Raw genomic sequence first — 22,099 nt, 5'->3', positions numbered from 1 at the left:
GTTAATAATAATATCACTCTAACCTCAACTCTGGGCTAGAATGATAAAGGTTTACTTGTTTTTAATCCTATTAGGCATTTTATCTCTATTTCTTGACTAGTCAAAAACAAAATAAGCCACACACGCCCACCCCCCACCCCCGTAAACTCTGACAAATAAAAATAACCAATCCTCACTATTCAATCACTATCATTTAGGATGAGGCACTAAAATATTACCTAGTGTTGCTAATTAATTTTAACATTTTCATTCTGAAACATTTGGTGTAGTTTGTGGTCTTGATTGAAAACCACGCACCTTGTTTATTTGGTAATCCAAGTAATTGATAGATTTCAGATATATTACTACCTTGACTGGCAAATCATTTTTTTTTTTTTTAAATTAACTATGGGTCTTTTCAAAATAGATGTTATGGTTAAGAAAAAAAAAACACATCAATTCTGTCAATATTTTTTTTAATTACCTCATCTCAAGGATGATAAACTATGAATCACAAGAGCCTTTTGTTTGTCGCTAAGATGGTTTATCACTTACATGCACTTAATAACCAAAACTATTTCATTTTTGCATATGTATAATTGTTTTCAATATCCCTGTTATCACTTGCTCCATACCATAAACTAAGAGAAGTACGGCCTCTGTAATTTATTTCCTCTGAACACTAACACATTTCCAGTGTAGAAGAATACTTCTATTTTAACAATATTATCCAAGCATAGTAAGTGGAACACTGTACAAAGGTGATGTTTTCTAACTTCTTAGACAGTGAATTCCAGATTAAGTCAAAACTGTAACTTCATTAAGCATTAGACTACTTTGACCATATATTTAAATATAAAACATGTCTTAAATTAGACATTACTTTCAAAATGTGCTTGTTTACTGGGATGAAAGGTGGCACTGAAGATGGGGAAATATTGCTACTAAAGTGCTTCTTTATCATGAGAATAGAATACAGTAACTGTTGACTGTAAAAGTTCCTATTATCACAACAGTCACCATTTGAACAAGAAGGTGTTTCAGGATTAAAAGACCTAAGCAGGAACTTGGGGTGTTTAGTGAGAAAGGTACAAAGTAAAGTGAGCAGGGGCAGAATTGAGACTACAAGAGGTATTGCCATGTACTGCAAAGGCAAAATCTCAGAAAGAAAAATAGAAATAGAGCCACAAGATCAGCACAATCTAAGTCATTTGGATGTATCTATTAAAGCAGAAATATATAGAAGTAAAGAAGCACTACATCTTGTCCAGTAGGAAAGAAATAAAGAACAATTGTAAGGTATGTATTATACACTTTGAGACTACAGTCACTTATTGTGTTAAGTCACACAGATACATTAATGTACAGATGCACACACAGGCATGCCTCCAAATGCTTCAAAATCCATCTCATGGATGCTCTTAACTCCATTTTCTTCTCCTAATAACAAAGATTCCTGTCCCAAGCTGCCTACTCCCTATTTTCTACATTCTCTACTTAGTATTTCACCAACCATCCTTCTTCAAAAACCATGCAGTCCTCAAATGTAAGATAGACCAAAAATTTCATTTCAGTACAGTATACATATGTCCTTCCAAATATATAGTAATTACTCTATCTACACTATAGTTTTAATCTTCTATCACTAAACCACATATATTTTGAAAAAAGTTAAGTTTAAAAATGCATAATGCTGTAAGAAAAAATTAGTATATAAAAATACAATACCTGAAGACATGTCTTAAATAAGGTTGATTACTACTCAAAGATAGGGATTTATGAATATGTTCATTACGCAAAACTTTTAAAATAAACTGTATTAGAATAATATTTTCAAAACAGTGATAATGGGATTAATCTTGTATCATCTGTTGTAGACTGATTTTACCAACATTTAAATGTTATAAAGTGATAAATATATAACAAAAAATAACACTATAACATTAAATAACATTAACACAACTTGATATGAACAATACCAGTCAGCCTGTAATTTCTTTGGTATCAAGACAATAAAAATGTTCTTTAATTTTGTATATAGTCCTAATATGCCAAAAATGGTTAATAGGACTAGATTTAGTAAGAGTGGTCATAAAAATAGCAATCCAGTTACAAACATAAATATTTTGTGATAAGGTCTATCTAAATTTAAATTCATGTCTAAGCATGCATGTTAAATTATAAACACTGAGTAATTATCTATTATCATAGATACCTTTAACAGTATGACCAAAAAAAGAAAAGAAAAAGAAAACACCCAAAGATAAGCAGCTTCAATTTGTGGGCAACTGATTAAGAAAAAAAATCTTACTGTGTATCTTTTCTGGAAAAATATCTCTAAATGGTTTTAAGCAGATAATATGACCCTAACATATTCGAAAAGAAACATCTTTAATTGTTTTTCCATGATATCCTTGGATCTTAACTGCTACACTACTGAAGGTATGAAAAAAGGGTAAATTCAGTGGGACTCACCCACTTAAAAGTATGGCACCTTTAAATGAAAAAAATGGTTTGTACATGTTATATATTTTATCAGTAGTAAAAATTTAAAGCAGTAGAAAACTAACACTGGGGAATGTGAAGAATGAGATGTTATAAACAACTAAAAAATCTTACCATTAGTAAATACCACAGGTGTACAGTGGCTCTGTCAATTTTTAAACCCTTCTGTACACCTCAATTTCCTCATCTATAAAATGGGTTTAACAGTATCTCACAGGTTGTGAGGATAAAATAAGTTAACATATGTAAAGCACCCAGAACACTGAGACTAAAAATAGCTATTACTACTATCATCTTAGAATTTAAAACTAACTAGTTATAAGAAAAATTGCTGGAATGAGTATGATATTATGGGTCAGAATTGGGCAACCTCAACTCAAAGAGAAAGCTCCATGGCTACAAGCTATGGGATAGAAAAAGGACAGTAATAATAAATTGTGTCAATTGATAGTTAACTATTTTACTTTGCATTTTCTTAACATCAATACCAGAGCACAGAGACAAAAATCCCAACCTCCTTCATAAAGAGGGTTGCTCAGGTAGGCCCTGAGGCCTCAACTTCGTAACCCACTGGGTTATTTTACAATCATCTCTTTCACACAGTTCCAGTAAGAGGTAGATGGCTATTGGGGATAGTATCTGTAGGTATATCAATCTGGGTATGAACAGATAAATACTAAAACATCAGAACAAATAAAAATAAAAACAAGACAACCCCCCCCAATCTCTAAAAGTGTCTGCAAAACCTTACACTGTATTAAGTAGAAATAAATTTTAAAAAGAATTTTTTTACAGAGTCCAAGTGGGATAAAGTGAAGTTTAATGTATTCGTATAAGTGGTATACTAAAAGTTAGTAATGAAAATAATTTTCAAGTAAAAATTAGCCACTATGTATTTACGTTAACAACTAAAATGTGTATATATGCAAACTACTGATATTTAAAGTTTAGTCATTTTAAAGCAAAAAAAGACCTTTTTAGTAAAACAAAAATGTTGTCTTTAAAAACAAATTCTAAACTTTGAAGCCTCCAATTTAATATGGTTAGTAATGAACTGTCACCTCTTCTAAACTTGCAGATTATTTCAGCCGTTGAACAAGAACTTTCCATGTTTTTTAAATAAACTGCTTCTAAAGTTTAAGATACATTTACAAAGAATTCCCCATGAAATACATTTTCTTATCTTTCAGAAACAGATAACTAATTATAAGTTTTAGCTATATTGTGTCTTTAACCTAAAACTTGATAATGAATAATTATGATGAAAAAATGAGTGACAATGACTAACTACACTAATAAGGATAGGAAAGTAACGTTAAAATTATTTTTAATATTTGGTCATTATTTGATAATTATCAAAATATTATTCCTAACTAGCTAAAATGTTACTCCTCAATACTAAGTGTCCATGACCTCAAATGTTTTAAGAGATAAATAAACATACTGCTTTTGTACAACAAAATTATGGTTTATGAAAGTCAAAACAAAACAAAAGCCTCTTGGTTACTGTCAATTTAAATCAGAGTTTGAGAGAAAGAAAAACTTGATTAGGTATTTACTACAAAACTCTCCATTTAAATGACTGCTTTTTTCTTTATGAAGCAAAAATGATAACTTCTCTAGGAAAGACTGCAGAGAGGAGACAGAAGCCACTGACTCTCTATTTCTCTTGTTCTGTGGCATAAAATATTTGAGATTCTTGTGGAAATTTATCCTAGGCTGCAAGGTTTACAAAAAAATAAACCATAATAATGGGGAAAAAACTGAGCTTTGCTAAACATAGGGTTCCCACCCACTTCTTCCCCCCAACTTTTCCCATAAAATCAACCTCTACTATAAAACAAAGCATCCTTTAGCAAGTAGCTCCCTACAGGATCCTATCTCTCCTTGAGTGCTTACCACAATCTGATTTCTGGATAGCTGACCCAAAGTCTGTTGATTTTACTGATCTTCAGAAAGCCACTGACTGGCTAAAGTCTTACAGGTGAACAGAGCCAAAAATCAGATGCCCCTGCCATACTTTACAGAATGAGGAGTTGGACAACACAGTTACGTTTGGCTGCACTGTGGTGATACATATGAGGCATCTTCTTTTTTGGTCTTCAATTAGCCACGTTTGGGCTGAGTAGCTCTATTACATCTTCAAAAAACTGAGCTCCAGTTCTTGATGGAGATAGAGGAAGGTCATTGAGGAGGTGATTCAGCTCAAGAGCTGAGTGAAAAATCTGTCTTTTGATTCAGTCCTGCTTGTGGATAGAAGTCATCTTCTGGATGGAAGAGGGAGTGAGATGACCTAGAGTCTTGAATTGGTGGATCTGCAGGAACAGAAACTAAATACAGTGGAGACCTCTTAACTGGGTAACACCACGAGATGGATTTCCTGACAATGTGTCAATATAAGCTAAATATAAAGATTAAACATGTGCATTAGAACTGATCATGCACTTGTTTTTCCAGATACCAAATGCATTTGTACCATTCTATGAATAAATACGTTTTCCCAATAACTAATTATGTAACAATTTATGGAAAAAGTATCAATTTAAGGGAGACGGGAAAGACCTAGTCAAACGAAAACACATACGTTGCCTTTATGAGGACTATACTTCATTTTAAAAACCTCGGTTTTTCTTTCGAATTACTTTTTCTCCATATACACAAATAACAATCTGTTTATTCATATCAGTAGTAACATACACCGAATTTTAATTTGACTTGGATTTTTTAGGTATTTTTTTATCCCCTAGAAATGGAATTCGAATACACTCAAGGTACCTAATAGAGGCTTGAATAGTCTACCTGCTCATAAATTCTAAGACTTGCATTAACTAAGTTGAGTCCTACTCATTAATCAAAAGAAGAGTATAAATCATGAAGTCAGGCAATCTTTAAATGTGAGTAGTGGCCACCTAAATTTCCCTCAAACTTTCATCTAATAAAACTAAGGAAGCCTACAACCAGATTAGAGTGGATCTAATTTTAAATTTCTCTATATATGAACAAGAACTTTGATGAACATTTGCTTACTTACTTCTGCTTAGAATTTGAATATGTAAATTTACTGTATATACTCTCGTAATTATTAGACCAAGGGTCAGCATACTATATAGCCTGTTGGCCAAATCCAAACTGTTAGTTACTTTTGTAAATAAAGTTTTATCGGTATGCAGCCACACTTACTCAATTATGTACTGTCTATGACTACTTTCCTGTTACAATGGCAGAAAAAACAGTTACAAAAGAGACTACAAAACCTAAAATATTAACAAATGGTCCTTTATAGGAGAAAGTTTACTAATCCCTGATACAGATTATTAAAACACATGTAAGACAATTTATACTGTTTTGAAGGAAAAAGAAATAACAAGTGGAATTAAAATTAGATACAAGTCAACCACAACAAACTTACCACAAAAAGAAAGCAAAAGTAAAATAAGTCCCAAGAGGACACAAAGTGGCTTTGATTCAGATGAAGAATTTGATCCTATCTTAAAATTACCTTTTTAAGAGTATAAATGTTATGAAACTAACATATTCAAGGGTATACAGATAAATGCCATGGAGCTGATCCCTTAAAAAGTTAATTTTATGTTGTGAATTTCACCTCAATAAATTATTTTTAAAGAGTATATACAGTACTTTACAGCTTTCTACATTTAAGTGGGCCACATTATATTGTAGCGGTTAAACATGTAAGTCACATCTTACCTAATAATGTGGTTTCTCCAAAATCTCTTAGATCATCTCAGACCCTTGTGTATATTTCTTCTTTGCCAGTAGATGGAGACAACACCACTGAAAGTTTAAAAGACATCATTCCCTGTTTAAAGGGAGCTTGCTGGTCTGAAAACTGGGGGAACCCTAACCCAAGATTTCTTTGAAGTTATTTTTTAAAAAGCAGACAGAATAGTCATGCCAAATCCAAAAATCCAAGAGAATGTACACAATATTAACTATGGTCATCCTCAAAAATTTACTGAAGGGAAACTAAACTCTGTACATGATGTAGTAACTAAATTATAGTATTAAAACGCAATCATCTCTGTAACTTAAAAAAGACAAACTTCCTTCTCATTGCTCCTGATTTAGGCTAGATTATTTTTCAGTTTCAGAAAGTATAACTAGAATATTATAAGTTTTTTAAATTTCATAGACAGATGCAATACACATACGATTTTCTAAGTGTGATGGTCATATCACTGCTAGAAGCTTTTTTTTCAAAATAAGACAACTACCGAGATCCACAGGGAAATAATAACTTTATAAAGAAGGGAACTGAAGTAGAAATGGTAGCAGCAGTAAGAAAAAATTCAATTTTATGGTCAAACTGAAAAGAAATGCTCACGAAGGTGAAGTAGCAAACTCCTCCACTTTCCAAGTTTCTTATTTCACTATTAAAAATTACATAAACAACAAAACCATCTGTAAGAAATAAATTTCGAATCTGAAAGCTTAACAAGTCATCTCAAAATAATTATTTTTCAAATAACAGCTTTCCTTTCCAAATTCAAAGCCTGAAAGGCATTGTTTTTAAGTGCAATTCTGAACTAAAAACAAAACAAAACAAAACCAAAAAACAAAACAACAACAAAAAAAACCAAAAAGTTTATCAAGCTAAAAAGAAAGAACTAAGGTACTGCTGCTATACTACGTTTATTTGCCACAGGACTTCTGTCTTTGAAGTACACGAAACAAGAACAACATCTTTGGCAGAAGATATCTTATTAAGAGAAAGATTTCCTTTGAACCAAATAATACTGTTAAAAAAGAATACAAAAACTTTTAAATCCTGTCTACAGCCATGCCACGTGCTGGATCCTGCCGGATCTCGGATCTCCTCTGATCTTGGAAGCTAAACAGGAACGGGCCTGGTTAGTACTTGAATGGGTGACCACCTAGGAATACCAGGTGCTGTAGAAACTTTTAAATACCTTATTTTTATGTATATTTTGCTCATTCTCTAATCACATATCAGAATTAAAATCAGTTTACACAGAGAGAAAACAAATATAGTATTCACATATTATTATACCTACAATACCTAGATTAAATGAGAACAGACAATAATTGCTAAAGTAAATCCTTGTATAACTCATTACAAGATAAAGTAGGTAGACTCCAAACCAAAAACTTCTACTTCATTCTGAATTTTTTTTACTTCCCAGAGATAACTATTATGTATCAATAAAACTATACCTAAGTTCTAGCTCCCTATTAAGAGCACATAAACAAAATTAAACACCTTTCCATAATCATCATGATAAATGTTCTATGGATTTATTTAGTTAATCCTTGGGTTGCTTTCCTCAACAAACTTTTTGACTCTTTCCCAACTCTTCAACAATGAGTATTTATAAAGCTAATATTAATCAAATAACAACCGCCACCACAGAAAGGCACTTTCCTTGCAAATTTCAAAGTGTATCCACATATATTAACTCAAATTTTATGATAGGAAATATCTCACACAGAAAGTAAAAACTATGGCCAACACACACAAAATGTAATTCGCAGTGAAATGTAAATATTTGTATTTTGCACTGTTACTTGTCCATCAACACAGATAAGGGAAAAATGCTTATAATCCCAATTTTTAAGTAAAGCAATAACTAGAAGAGTATCCTGGAATTCTGTGATTAATATAAAGTAGATCAACCAAACTGCAATCTACAGACCACATTACTACTACAAAAGGAAATTAAAATGACCAACAGGGAATGAGTTTTCTTTATAGTAATTGAATTTTGGAGGAAAAAAATACACCAGGTATTAACCTGGCAAGTTCTTCTCAGGGATCTATGATGTCAGTGCTCCTGCCTCCACCTGCTGGCAAACAGATTATAAAACTGGCAGAGATTACTAGGTAAAAAAGTTCACATCTTTTTGGTAACAAATTAATGTTTTATGTAATTATTTACATAATGCTACTTTGTGTTAATAAAAATCATTAAAATATTGATAAAATCCATTAAAAATACATTCAATTTCATCAAAAAATTACAAAAGATTTAATTCAGAATGTTATCTAACAGGCCAAAAATCAAGTTAAAAAAAATTTTTTTAATTACCTGATAAATGACATCTTGGAAAAGGACTGGAAAAGTAAGTGCTGCATCTTCTAGCTCATTTAGACTACAGTGTACTAGTGTTTCATCCTTAAAATAAAAAAAACATATATTGAATGAACCAAGATATTAAAAAAAAATTTCAATGATAATTTTATGTATTCATGATCACCAAAAACATTATTCAAACATCCATTCATCAACGGAATTTTACATTTATCATACATTACTGTGGGTGATACAGAAATTTGCATAGAATTTTCTAAGTCACTGGTTCTCTGGCATGGTTCCTGGACCAGCAAGCAGCATTAACATCACCTTGGCACTAATTAGAAATGCAAATTATCTAGCTTCACTTCCAGTAATTCAGAAATTCAGCAAGGGTGAAGAGAGGAACTCAGCAATCTGTTTTAATAAGTCCTTCAAGTGATTCTAATGCATGCTCAAGTTTAAGAATCACAGCTGAATTCTGCAGTTGCTAACTTTCTGTTAAGTAAATCACAGATATACTGCTTTTTTTACAATTAGCAAATGGCGGTTTAGAATCTACTATTTAAAAAATACATATATTCTATTCATACAGTACCTTATCCTTAAACCCTTTCATAAAGAACTTCAGTTTTTAAAATGGATGTTTTAGTACCTGTTGAATGTTTCACAGACATAAACACTGTTTAAATTAGCAGTCAATGAAGACTTAACATGTTTGATTACGAAACCGTTTTCTCATTAAAAGGATGAGGATCATTCAATCTAAGATATGTGCAAATATTTACATTTCTCAAAATCTAAATGATTAAAAACAAAACATGGCTTCCAATTATAGTGACAACACTTAAAAAAAAAAAAGCTGTTAGTAACTATCCTCCAATTTTTTTGTTGTGTTTAAGTTGAATTAAAATGAAACACAAATATTCATACCTTGGGATTCCACATCTTATTAGCTGGAGTGTTTCTTTTAACCTAAAGTTAAACTCTGGGGAAGCAAAGAGCAAAAAATACTCTAGATATGCCTCATTTTCTTTTAATAGCATATCAGACTACACATTTCAAGGCATTCTCTTATAATCTTAAAAGGTTTTCTTTCCTACAATTGAATAACTTATTCTACTACTTCTTCATCTATAGCCTATTTAATTTTGATCATTCTGCTTTATCTGCTTTTGTAAAATAACTCAGCCAATTCTTATCTTTCATTCTCTATTTGTCTTCATATTGGATTAAAAATTATATGGCCATACTTGCCACATCAACTCCTAACATAAAAATCTGGCAAATCTTTTCCATTATCTTCACTAACTTGTACATCAAATCTAAACTATTCATAATCAGTTTCAAATTTTTTCTTTCTTGTTTTACTTATCCTCTATTAAATATCTTAAATACTTACCACTTCTGGATGCCTCTCTTATATCTCTGGCTAAGCAAAGGCTAAGGTGTTGAACTCATCAAACAGAATGGTATATATCCTAATTCAGATTTAAAATATATTTTTCCTATAACAAAAAATTCTTTATAGGAACTAAACCACATCCCCAATTATAGGGTAACAGTAACAAAGTCTAAAAAATAAATTGTAGTTTTCAAAGCTCTTCTGGGCCCTAAAATATAAATTTTTAAAGCTACCAGGAGAGCATATTAAAGGTTTTATTAGCATTAAGAGATTATGCTTTTGAGAGTCTATTACTAGTCACTGATATTTGATAATACACAAAAATAATAGGAAAAGGAATATGGTCTTGTATAAGGTTAACTCATAGAAGCCCAGATTATATTTGGTCTTTCAAAGGAAGCATAATTCTCTACAAAAAGGTGGAATATAGACATCAATAAAATCAGAATTTATTGGGAGATTTCGAAAAAATCACAAAGGTCTCAGGAGTACGTGTGAAAGAATTAATTTCAATACAAAAATAAAAAGCTAAATTTATTTTCAAAGGGTACTTATAATTAACCAAGCTGGAGACCCTAGCATTAGACTATACTTAAAAACATTTCATTTCAGAACACCTAAGGCATATTTATAGTAAATGTGTATGGCTATTCATTCACTTATATTCTTTTGGGTATTTGGGGCTTGTATTTTAAACAAGGAATTTAACTCCTTTACTTTTCCTACATCTACAAATAATATACTTACCAGGTCTAAAACTAGGGAAAATTCTGGTGTGCTTCTTGTTTTCAATGGAAGAGCAGGTTTCCTATTTAGTTGTTCTTCTGTCAGTGGTGGAACATGTTTGATGAAATAATAACTATAAATCAAATTTTAAGAAAATTTTATTATTTCTACTTTTTATAAATATAAGTCATATTACTAAATTCAGCCTATCTTTAAATCTTTAGTTAAATAATGCACATTTAACCTAGTAAACCAAACATATAAAACATGTAAGTAAAACTGAAAATATGCAAATTAGTATTTCAGTAACTCAGTAAAAGTATTCATACCTACAGGTCACATGCTCTTTATAGAATACCATTCAGCTACCCCTCCACATATGTACTTTCATTTTGTTCCAAAAGGGAAAGAAACAAAACAAAACTCACGGGTCAAATACTTCCCAGTCTTCTTCATAGGTGGCCTCTGCGTGGGCTGATGAATAACCACTATCTGGAGTTACTGGTGCTATTTAATAAAGTGAAAAACAAAATGTTATTTTTACTCATTTAATGTTTCCATGAAGTATATACATTTTACTGCTTTTATATAAGATTTTCTTGTGTATTTTAGATTAAAAATAAGACAGAAATAACTTCTAAACAGTATTTTAAAAGCAAATTTATTAACATGTAGCTCTAACCTCAGATCCAAAGGAAAAAATTACCATTACAAACTGGCAAGCTATATGATGGTAGCATAACTAAAAATCCTAACAGCTAACAGAAAATTCACTGCTTATTACTACTAGAAAATACACTCCATATGAGTTCAATTTCTAACTGGATGATGCTTATATACAACTAAAAATTTCACGGTGCTCTTATGGCAGTAATATTTCACGAAGTGCCTTGTACATACAGGCAGTCAATATATGTGCGCTGACAACAGATTCAAAGCTAATTTTTAACCTGAAACCCACAGTTTTTAAGAGCTCCATAAATTCCTCGAAGATTTATGAAAAAATGTTATATGCACATTTTTCCAGGAATCTCAAAGCTGCATATGATCTTAAGTAGTTAAGAAATGCTGCTCACATAGACATCTTTGCTTTAGAAAACACATTATTTCTAATGTGCAAGCAATTCAAAATAATCAAGAAGTAATTCTATATTCCATGACAAATAATCTGTTCTGTTTGAGCTAAAATGGTATTAATTGATAGGGCTTTAGAAATTATGTTGGGAATTTTCTAAGACAATAATTACAACATAAATTCAAGGAGAGGACAAACATAACTTATAAGCTAAATAGGTAATATCCTGGAGATAAAAGTTTAAGGTGGAGGCTAGACTAAATGTTTGTATCCCCTCAAATTTCATATATTGAAACCTAATCTTCAATGTGATGATGTTTGGAGGTGAAGCCTTTCAAAGGCCATGAGGTAATTAGGTCATGAGAATGGAGCCCTCATGAATGGGATTGGTGCCCTTCAGATAGCTCACATAACTTTTGCCATGTGAGGCCACACTGAGAAGACAGCTGTCTATGAACCAGAAAGCAGGCCCTCACCCGACAACGACTCTACCAGTACCTTGACTTGGATTTCCCAGTCTTCTGAACCATGAAAAATAAATTTTGTTATAGTAGCCTGAAAGGACTAAGACAGTGGGACTCAATAAAAATTGTTATAAACAATTGTATGCCAATTGAACAGTTCATGAGCACAAAGTGATAATGGAAAAATTGATCTTCCAATCACTTCTGTTTCAAATTCCTATTAACCTCAGAGAAAGGGGAAAGACAGTAATATTTGAGTGCTTTCATGCTAAGCGTTTTTCATACTTCATCTCTCTTAACCCTTAAAACCCTGAATTATTATTCCCATTTAAGGCTAAGGTAAGTGTTTCAGAGAGCTTAAAATAAATTGTCCAAAGTCACACAGCTAAGTTAACAGCAAAGACAGCCTCTTTCCTTCTTGTACTCTGGCTACGTTCCTAAAGTTAGGGAAAAGTAATAATTCTGTCACTCATGCTCATCTTTTAAGATGAGCAAAAATTTTATTTCTTTCTCTCATGATCTTCCCAGAGAAACTGCAATGTGCCACCTCACAATTTTGCTCATTTATTATTGTTTTAATTTTTCAATTCCAGTTGACATATATTATATTATTCTAAAAATGTAACATAGTGATTAGACATTTATATGCCTTACTAAGTGATCATCCTGATGAGTCTAATACCCATCTGGCACCATACAGTTATTACACTGTTACTGACTATATTCCCTTTGCTGTACTTTACATCTTCATGGCTATTTTAATAACTGGCAATTTGTACTTCTTAATCTCTTCCATCTTTTCCACCCATTCCCCAAACCCCTTCCAATCTGGTGACCACAAATTTGTTCTCTGTATATGAATTTATATGTTGTTTGTTCATTTTTTTGATTTCGCATATAAGTAAAATCATATGGTATTTGTCCTCCTGTGACTTATTTCACTTAGCATCATATCCTCTAGGTCCACCTATGTTGTAGCAAATGGCAACACTGCATTCTTTCTCATGGCTGAGCAATATTCCTTTGCTCATTTATTTTTAATAGCACTCACCACACTGTATGGTAATTTTCATGTATACTTGGCTTATCGATTAGATCATAGACTCTTCCAGGTCAAGAAGCATATCTTGCTCATTTCTATAAAGTGCTCATCACAAAAAAATAGGTGTTCAATAAATGTTAGGGGAATAAATGAATGAATGAGACTACTGGAATAAATTTTACTTTCCCTTCTAGAAACCACTATGGTTATAGAAATCCTTTCTCCATCTTCACAGTTGTCAGAAAAAAATGAATACAAAGGTTTATACAGCAGCACAAATATACAGGAAGCCAAAAGCCCTGGACTTTATCATTTAATAAGCCTGTAACACTGGGCAAAGTAATCAGCGTAAAATGGTAGGTCAACAGGTAGGTTCATTTGAAGTCTTATCCACCCAAGAATGAATGAACTATGTGCACAATCCATGTTGATGTGCTTGTTAGATTCAGTATCATTCTTAAATTATAACACTACAATTTAACATTATAGATATTAACATTATGTTTAATATTATAGGCATTAATCTTTTGACAAATTTAAAATAAACCCTCTACTATGCTGCTTTTCTCTTCAGATGGGTTGTACTGTATAGAAGTTTCATAACTGTTTATATTTTTCTTCTTTAAATGTTTTCTATTTCAATGATTTTTTTAAAAAGTTTGCCAGTTATAGTCAAGAGAAGAATATCATTCTACTTCCTTATACCAAAATATACTTCTTATGTATTAGGCTCTCTCAAATAACTGGCACACAAAGGGGGAAAAAAAAGAAAAAAAGTTTGAGATTTTCTCCCACTGGGAAAATAGCCATTCTCAATTTTATTTCTGCTTTTAAGCATGATACAACACAATTTCATCTTTTAGCCTTATAAGTCTATATACCACAACCCTTCAGAAGTAATAAATTATGATCTCATGTGTTTCTACATTTCTATAACTGGCTCAGGAATCAAACAGTTATGTTAGGCCTTTATAAGGTTCCAGAATTAGGCCGTAAAGTTTGGGTATAGGAAGAGATCCAGGAACAGAAACTTCCTTTGCGGGGGATGTCCTCTATGTATGAAACAAATCTGAAGGTATGAAATTACCTCTAGATAGAAACTTTAGACATAAGGGTCTAAAACTGGTGCACTTAAAGTATGTTCATAAACATGAGCATATATTTTGCTGGTTGTGTTACATTTCTCCAAGTAATAAAATTGGTACAAATAATCAAATTGTAAAATGATTAACATTCATTTGAAACAATCTTTTTTAAAAAATTCAATTTTAAGATGACTAAATTTGGGGGAGAAATTTTTAATTTCCAATTTTAATTTTAACTCCAAGGATGAACAACTTATGCATTTAATCTTCCTATTAAGAAAAAATATGAAATATTGTATTTTTATAAATTATTTGTGAAGGTACATAAGAAAAGGAATTTTCTTCACCTGTAAGGGGTGGGATATCACGATTAACTGTTTCTTCTGCTTCCTCTAAACCATTATTTATTGATGGCCTCACTTGAATTGCTTGATTTGAATAAGCTGCTCCATTAGTTGATGTAGTAGTACTGGTAGTGATCTCATCCACCTGTTCCATATCAAGCTGTTTTACTATCTCTTCGGCTTCCACTGCCTGTCCTGGGGAATCGGATCCTGATGTTCCTGAAATCATAATTTGGTGTATTCACAATCATCATTTAAAAACACACAGAGGTGGGAGGATAAAACGGATGTTGTTTAAGGGTACAAACTTACAACTATTAGTAAATATGCCCTAAAGATCTAATGCACAGTATAGTGAAGATAGACAATAAGATTGTATTATAATCATCAAATTTGCTAAGAAACTAGAACTTAATTATTCACTTAATAAAAAGATAATTATGCAACATGATGGCAGTGCTAATTATCGCTATAATGGCTATCATAACACATAAATGTCTCTAATTAAGATGTATACCTTAAATTTACACGTTATATCAAATATATTTCAATAAAAAAATAAAAACTCAAATCTTTAGAAAAACTAAATACAACAGAAACAAAGCTGAGATGTGGACACCATTGCTTCGTGAGTCTCGGACATTTCAAATAATGAGGAATAAAGACTATTATAAGCTAGAGTAATATTTGTGAAGTCTTCTTGCCATTTTTAAGTGTTCAAATAGTTTAGAAACACCCATTAATAGTCAAATAAGTCATAATGTAGAACTTTTTAATTTTTAATTGATATAATTAACATACGACATTGTATAAGTTTCAGGTGTTCATATTGATTTGATACATTTATATAGTACAATATGATTGCTGACCTAGCATTAGCTAACATCTCTGTCCCACAATACAATTATCACTTCTTTTTTTGTGGTTAGAACATTTAAGATTTATTCTTAGCAACTCTGAAGTATACAATACAGAACTTCTATATTATAGCAGGTATCATTTACTAAGTGCTTACTATGTCTAGGCATTATATATATGTATTCATTATCCTCAAACAGCTCCTATCTTTTCACTACTAAACATCCTAGTCATTGTAGGCAGTTTTAATTTTTAAACCAGAGGCAGTTATCCAAGAATGAACTAACTGTTCCTCTAACCTTTTTATTCAGAGAAGGACAATTTCTCAACAAGATTCCCATCTTAATAAAGACCAATTTGAAGTTAAGTTTTTTCATAACTCAGGTATCACCTAGATGACACTGCTGCCCAATTCTCCTTCCACTATGGAATGACCCCTCCTCTTTCCATTTCTTTATGGAATCCTACAAGTCATTTTCAACAACAAAATCAACCTCTAATTGTCTCAACTTTCTCACAAAATCCTCCTCCCTCCCTCATTCCTTTAAATTTAACCTCTTTTCAAAAAAAGATATTACCCCTGCCCTTAAAGCTCTTTATCCTCCCATACTCAATGTACTAACTGAATCAGAATTCATGTACCTCCATTGCTGCTACCAGATTACTGGTTTTTCACTAATGTCCAAAAATGCTGGCTCCTTTGGGATTGATGTCAACTGGCTATATGATTCTTCACTTAGCCCCGCTGCTGTCATCTGCCATCTATTGCCAGCATCCTCTCTTAATCACAGAGGAATTTAACACCTAACTACCAATTTTCTGCTGTATTAAATGCCTGTCTAGTTGTTCTTACAGATGACGTCAATGACTCGTCCAATACCTAATTCTCAAAAGTCTTACCCTCTTTAGTGCCATTTGCATTCATACTGCTCTTTAGCAGTAAATACCATGGCTATAACCTGGACATTAACGCTAAGAAACTGTTCACCTCTGAAATCTAAAATTCAAATATAGTAATTCCCTACCACAACCTCTTAATCTTCTAATTATCTCATACTCCTATTACATGAGATCTTCACACGTTTGATAAAGGCTAGTGTCTTTTATTCCAAACACATCTCTCAACAGCTTCTTCTCCACAGACTTCATTATATATCTCTTACTCTATTTTGAAGCCAGCAGTCTCAATGTGTCCTTGCTTCCTTGTCTTTCTACTGTCATCTATCACAGACATCTCCACTCCATTGAATCAATCTGACTTACGGGCTTCTCTCGCATGGAATTGGTACAATTATAAAGACTAGTCGTATTCAAAATAAAACCCTCTCATCTTAGGCCTATGCTGCTCAGTATGCTATATTTCGTGTGTGCATGTGCGTATAAGCTTCTTTCACTTATAACCACCCAAAAGCAAACATTCTAAACCTTTACCATTTTCTTCAATCCTTGCCACCAGAACCATCTCAGCAAATATACCATCTCCTTCATATAAAAAAATTCTAACTATCAAATATGAATTTCTATGCAAAACATCAATTTCTGCACATATCTTCATAGCTTCTTTCCTCTAGCATGGAGAAAAATGTTTTTTTCTCCCTGTTTCAATTCCAATCCTACTTGTTCTCTTGATCCCATCTCTGCCAGGAAACTCCAGAAATTTTATTAATTATTCTTTTTGCTCTAATTTCAATCTCTTTCTATTAGACTCTTTCCTAAGACTTAAAATATGTCTACCCCTCACAAATACAAATATCCCTTGAGAGACTTTGTGACTTCTTTAGTTTCTTTCATATTCATGTTCCTTATAACAGTAATCAACACTTGCTGCTTCCTTTCTTACTCTTCATTTTACTCTTAACCTAAGGATGTTAAGCTATCAACTCCATCACTCTGAAAATGTTCTGGCAAAAGGAACTCGTGACCTTTTAATTGCCAGTTTCAGTGTGTCTTTTAATGCTCATTTTCTTTTCCTCATCTATCTTTACAACTATTTGGCCCTGGGTTTTGATAACCTCTCTCCTTTTGGCTTCTATGACACAGACTCTCCTGGCTTCCTCCATGTGTCCTTTGCTTACTTCTTTTACTTTGTCCAGCCCTTAAATATTTTCCAAGATTTTGGTCTTAGTTTGCTGAACCAAATAGACCATTTACTCCACTGGTTTCAACTAATACCTATAAGCTGATAATACCATGCTCTGCTACTTAAACCCAGTTTTCTAAGCTCCACAGAAGAATGACAAATTGCTACTAGACATTTTTACTGAGTTGTTTCATGGCATCTCAAACTCAGCATGAGCCAAATTAAATTCTATCATCTCTCTCCCAAGGAACTTACTTCTCTCTCTCTTTAAAATCTAACTTTGTATCATCTTAATCTTTTACCTACAATTTTGCCCAAAATTTGTCTGTTCTATATCTCTAATCTTTCTTCTCTCCTCTAATATCACAATTAAGGTCACATGAAGTCTTAAATGGACAAGTCCACAAACTGTACTCCCTACATCCAGCCTCCTTAGAACCTAGCCTACACACTACTGCCAAAGAGATTTCTACAAAACACAAATCTGTTATTACTCACCTTGCAATCATCCCCCACTAACGAAGTTCAAATATCATACCATGTTAACTCTATAATTTAAATTCTAATAATTCTCCTCTTATCTTTTCCCATGCACTCCTCAAATCCAATGCTCCATCTGTGACTAATTCCAGTTTCTCAAATACACTATGCTGTTGCTCATGCTGCTCCTACTTGAAACGTCCTTTACAACTTTTCAAAGTTCAGCTTTTCTATGAAGCCTTTTGTGAGAAGCTATCCAGAATACAGAAACACTCCATTTTTTGAGTACCCCACTGCCCCATACCTTTATCAATGCACTTATAAAAATTTATTATACTTCTTTACATATGTCTCTCCCTTCTGTAAAAAGGAAGCTTCTTGAGGGCAGGGACCACGTATTAATCATCTCTGAATCTCCAGTGACCAATACATTAGGTGCTCAATTTTTGTTGAATGAATTGAAATCTTCAAGTCACCCTTCATATTTAAGTATATTCTCTCTCACAGATTAAGAGGCACAAGAATTTTAAGAACTGGTCCAAGGTAACATGGATAAAGAGCAGCAGAGCTGGAATTTTAAAACAAGTTTAACTCCAAAGCTCATTCCTTTTCCACTACACCAGTATTTACCTCTAAAGACGTTCTACGGGGCACTAGTTTTACAAGATGTCAGTAGATGTTCCACAGAATTGGGTTTTGGTCAAATATGTCTAGGAAATACTGGGTTAAACAAAGTTAAAGTAGCTTTGTTTTTTGTTTTGTTCCCACTACATGACTTCATGGTCAAATTAATGTGCAAATATGCATTATTTTGCCCCCAGGGGATCTTGATTTTACAGTGCACCATTCTGCTTCTTAAAAATCATATAATTATCCAGAAATATAATTTAAATAACCAAGCAACAAGCATTTAGGGGCTATTTTTCATGTGCTCAATACTATATCATACAACATGGTAGATTCATTTGAATTAGGGTAGTTTTACTATTTGTCTAAACTGAAGATCCCTAGGGGTGGGAGTGTGGGGATCAAGCAAATGATAATAAAAACCATGTTACCAAAAATGACCTAGTTTCACTTAAAATACTCAACAAGTTCCACTTTATTGATCTGGAATACTGAAAATGCTTCTGGACTCTCTCCTGTACATACTCTAAGGATTACAAAGTCAACCCAATACAGAAAAAATAAAACTCCAGCCCAAAGTGGATCATCTAGCTTTTCAGATAATAAATGCAAAGTTAACGCATTTCAACAGAATTAAACATATCCTGTATTTATTTCGGTCACTAAAAAAATGCCTTATAGGAACTCTATTTTTAATGAGGCTAAAAACAAACATAAGATGTTGGCAAAATATGCCACTAAAATCAAATAGAGCTAATAAAAAACTAGAAAAAACAATAATTTTTTTTTTAACCTAAGTTATTTTAATGGTTTATACTTACCATTTTTATTTGCTGGTGAAAAAAAGTTGAAGACAGGAGAAAATATGGTCCCCAACAATGTAGTCCTTGGAGGACTGCCAGAGGAAGGATTATCTTCTAATTTACCATTTTGTTTTACATGTTGATTTGTCATTTCATAACTACCAGCTTCTAAGAAAGAAAGAAAAAAGGTGCAATCTAGAAAACATGACTTTCAGCAATGTTTTCTAAATCATTCATTGTAAAAATAATTTTTTCCTTCAAAATACTTCATGAGAACTAATTAATATTGTTAGGAAAGTTTATTAAAGAAATTGTGGTATATTACTTGTAGATCAAATGATCTTCATAACAAATTTACTTATAATTCTTTATAAACACTAAAATTCACTGAGTTTTTCAAAGTACTGTTGACCCTTAAACATGTTTTTTTCCCCATAAATATAGTTGGCTCTCTGTACCCCAAGTTTCCCATCCATGAATTTAACACTATATACTATTATACTAAAAACAGTATTTTCAATCCAGGATTGGGAGTCCACAGCAGTCCTGGAACCAATCCCCTACAGATACTGAGGGACAACTGAAGTTCTGTTGTGGGAAGATGGCCTGTGTGTGCACTGTAGGAGGCTTGGCAGAATCCCTGACCTCTACTGCTAGATATGAGTAGCAACCCCTCGAAAGGCTGTGAAAACCAAAAGGTCTCCCAACATTGATAAATGTGCCCTGAAGAACAAAACTACCCCAGTTGAGAACACCTGGGTTGAATGATCCAAGCCCCCTGAACTCTGCAATTCCATGATCCAGAAACAAATTCATATTAAGTACATACTTCAAATCTGTACATGTACAAATTAAGTCACATCTATCATTGCTTTAAGAATTAAGTTTATTATAAGTAAAAAATGTTGCTTTAAATGCATTTCCATGTTAAATGATATAAAGCTAGTTGCTCTGCCTTTGTCATTTTAATTCAAAAAAGTTTATATTAAGGTAAATTTTTATTTTACTTCATGCTGCCATTATTTTAACACAAAGATTATGAAAACAAAGCAGAAATTGCTCAAACTAGATTTTTAAAAACAGAAAAGAAACATCTCAGGTAAAATCTCTGCTTATACCTAATAAAACAGTATCTAAACATTAACAAACCTCCATTTACTTGACTTTTCCGTCTTACTCGAGATATCTGTTTGTTAGTTTTTTCTCCTGCTCTTGGTGTTGATGTGATCAGATTATTATCTATATCACGTTCAAGTCTACTCCGTTTCGAAGGATTTTCTCTCTCTTCCTTAAGATATAAAAGGAGAAACATGCATTGAGCAGTCATTCTATTCTGCCTTACAGGTTAAACTTTTAAAATATGATTGCACCCCTACCATGCTCAATTGCAGCTTTACAATAGCCAATATATGAAAACAACCTAAGTGTCCATCGATTGAAGAATGGATAAAGAAAATGTGGTGTATATAAAACAGAATGAAATCTTGCCATTTGTGACAACATGGATGGGCTTGGAGGACAGTATACTAAGTGAAAAAAATCAGAGAGAGAAAGATAAATATCATATGATCTCACTTAAATTTCCATGCTATTAAAATACTGAATTGTACAATGTGAAATATAAAATTTAAGAAACAAACAAAAACAAAACAGAACAGATTGGTGGTTGCCATAGGGGGGAGAAAATGGGTAAAGGAAATCCAAGGTACAAAACTCCAGAAATAAAATAAGCAAGTCATGGAGATGTAATAAACAGCATGGCGACTATAGTTAATAATACCATATTGCATATTTGAAGGTTGCTAAGAGAGTTCTCATCACATGAAAAACAAAAAACTCTGGAATCGTGTATGGTGATGAATGGTAACTAGGTTTACTGTGGTGATCATTTCACAATATATACAAATATCAATCACTACATTGTGTTTAAAACTAATACAATGTATATCAATTATACCTCAAATAAGGATAAAATATAGTATGATATACTTTCCCGTTTTTTTCAAAACCAGGAGAAACAAAAGAGAATATCTAACATTGGTAGAAAACACAAGAAAAATGTGAGTCATAAGAGTATTTATTAATGCAATTATGATACACAAATATAATTACAGCATCCTCACAATTCAAATCCTTTCCCCAGGGTCCATTAAATTTCCATGCTATTAAAATACTGAATTGTACAATATGCTCTGAATTTTCAGCAATCTTCTCTTATTCCTAGAACTGCCTGAAAAAACAGAAGTTGTTTCACGAGCACTCACAGTTAAGAGCAAGAACCTTACTAGAATTTGCTGGCATATCACAAATTACCAAAAATGACAAAAAGTAATTATGCTCGCCACTGCCACAACCCCTTGATGCCAACCTCAATTCTTTAAACTCCTTAACAAAGCTCTCTACTATTCATTTCCTTATATGGGCAAATCCACCTAGGACCAGTCTATACTCTTTTTACAATATTAATGACTAAGACAGTATACTCCAAGCAACTGCCTGATCTCTATTTTCCTCATTTCTAAAATTTCTTCCAGAGTCATTTACATAAGCAATTTTCTTACATTTACTGTAAT

At 32.4% G+C, this 22,099-nt stretch overlaps 1 protein-coding gene across 5 annotated transcripts in view; it reads right to left on the bottom strand.

Annotated features, from left to right (window-relative positions):
• Nucleotides 1-22,099, bottom strand: part of CTDSPL2 (CTD small phosphatase like 2) — a 67,063-nt gene that overhangs the window by 9,881 nt on the left and 35,083 nt on the right. For 4 of the 5 annotated variants that reach the window (XM_036238824.1, XM_016145017.2, XM_036238825.1 and 1 more), the window contains 6 exons: nucleotides 20,676-20,814; nucleotides 19,545-19,694; nucleotides 14,682-14,897; nucleotides 11,097-11,175; nucleotides 10,690-10,801; nucleotides 8,553-8,639 (listed from right to left, as the gene is read on the bottom strand). In XM_036238824.1, coding sequence (XP_036094717.1) covers nucleotides 8,553-8,639; nucleotides 10,690-10,801; nucleotides 11,097-11,175; nucleotides 14,682-14,897; nucleotides 19,545-19,694; nucleotides 20,676-20,814 — 783 coding nt within the window. The remainder of the gene's footprint in view (nucleotides 1-8,552; nucleotides 8,640-10,689; nucleotides 10,802-11,096; nucleotides 11,176-14,681; nucleotides 14,898-19,544; nucleotides 19,695-20,675; nucleotides 20,815-22,099) is intronic. The other variant, XM_016145018.2, reaches the window with a different exon arrangement.

The sequence above is a fragment of the Rousettus aegyptiacus genome, unplaced genomic scaffold, assembly GCF_014176215.1.
Source record: "Rousettus aegyptiacus isolate mRouAeg1 unplaced genomic scaffold, mRouAeg1.p scaffold_m13_p_3, whole genome shotgun sequence".
NCBI classification, from domain to species: domain Eukaryota; kingdom Metazoa; phylum Chordata; class Mammalia; order Chiroptera; family Pteropodidae; genus Rousettus; species Rousettus aegyptiacus.
Note: the sequence above shows the minus strand (reverse complement) of the source record. Positions and strands in the feature narration are given on the sequence as shown.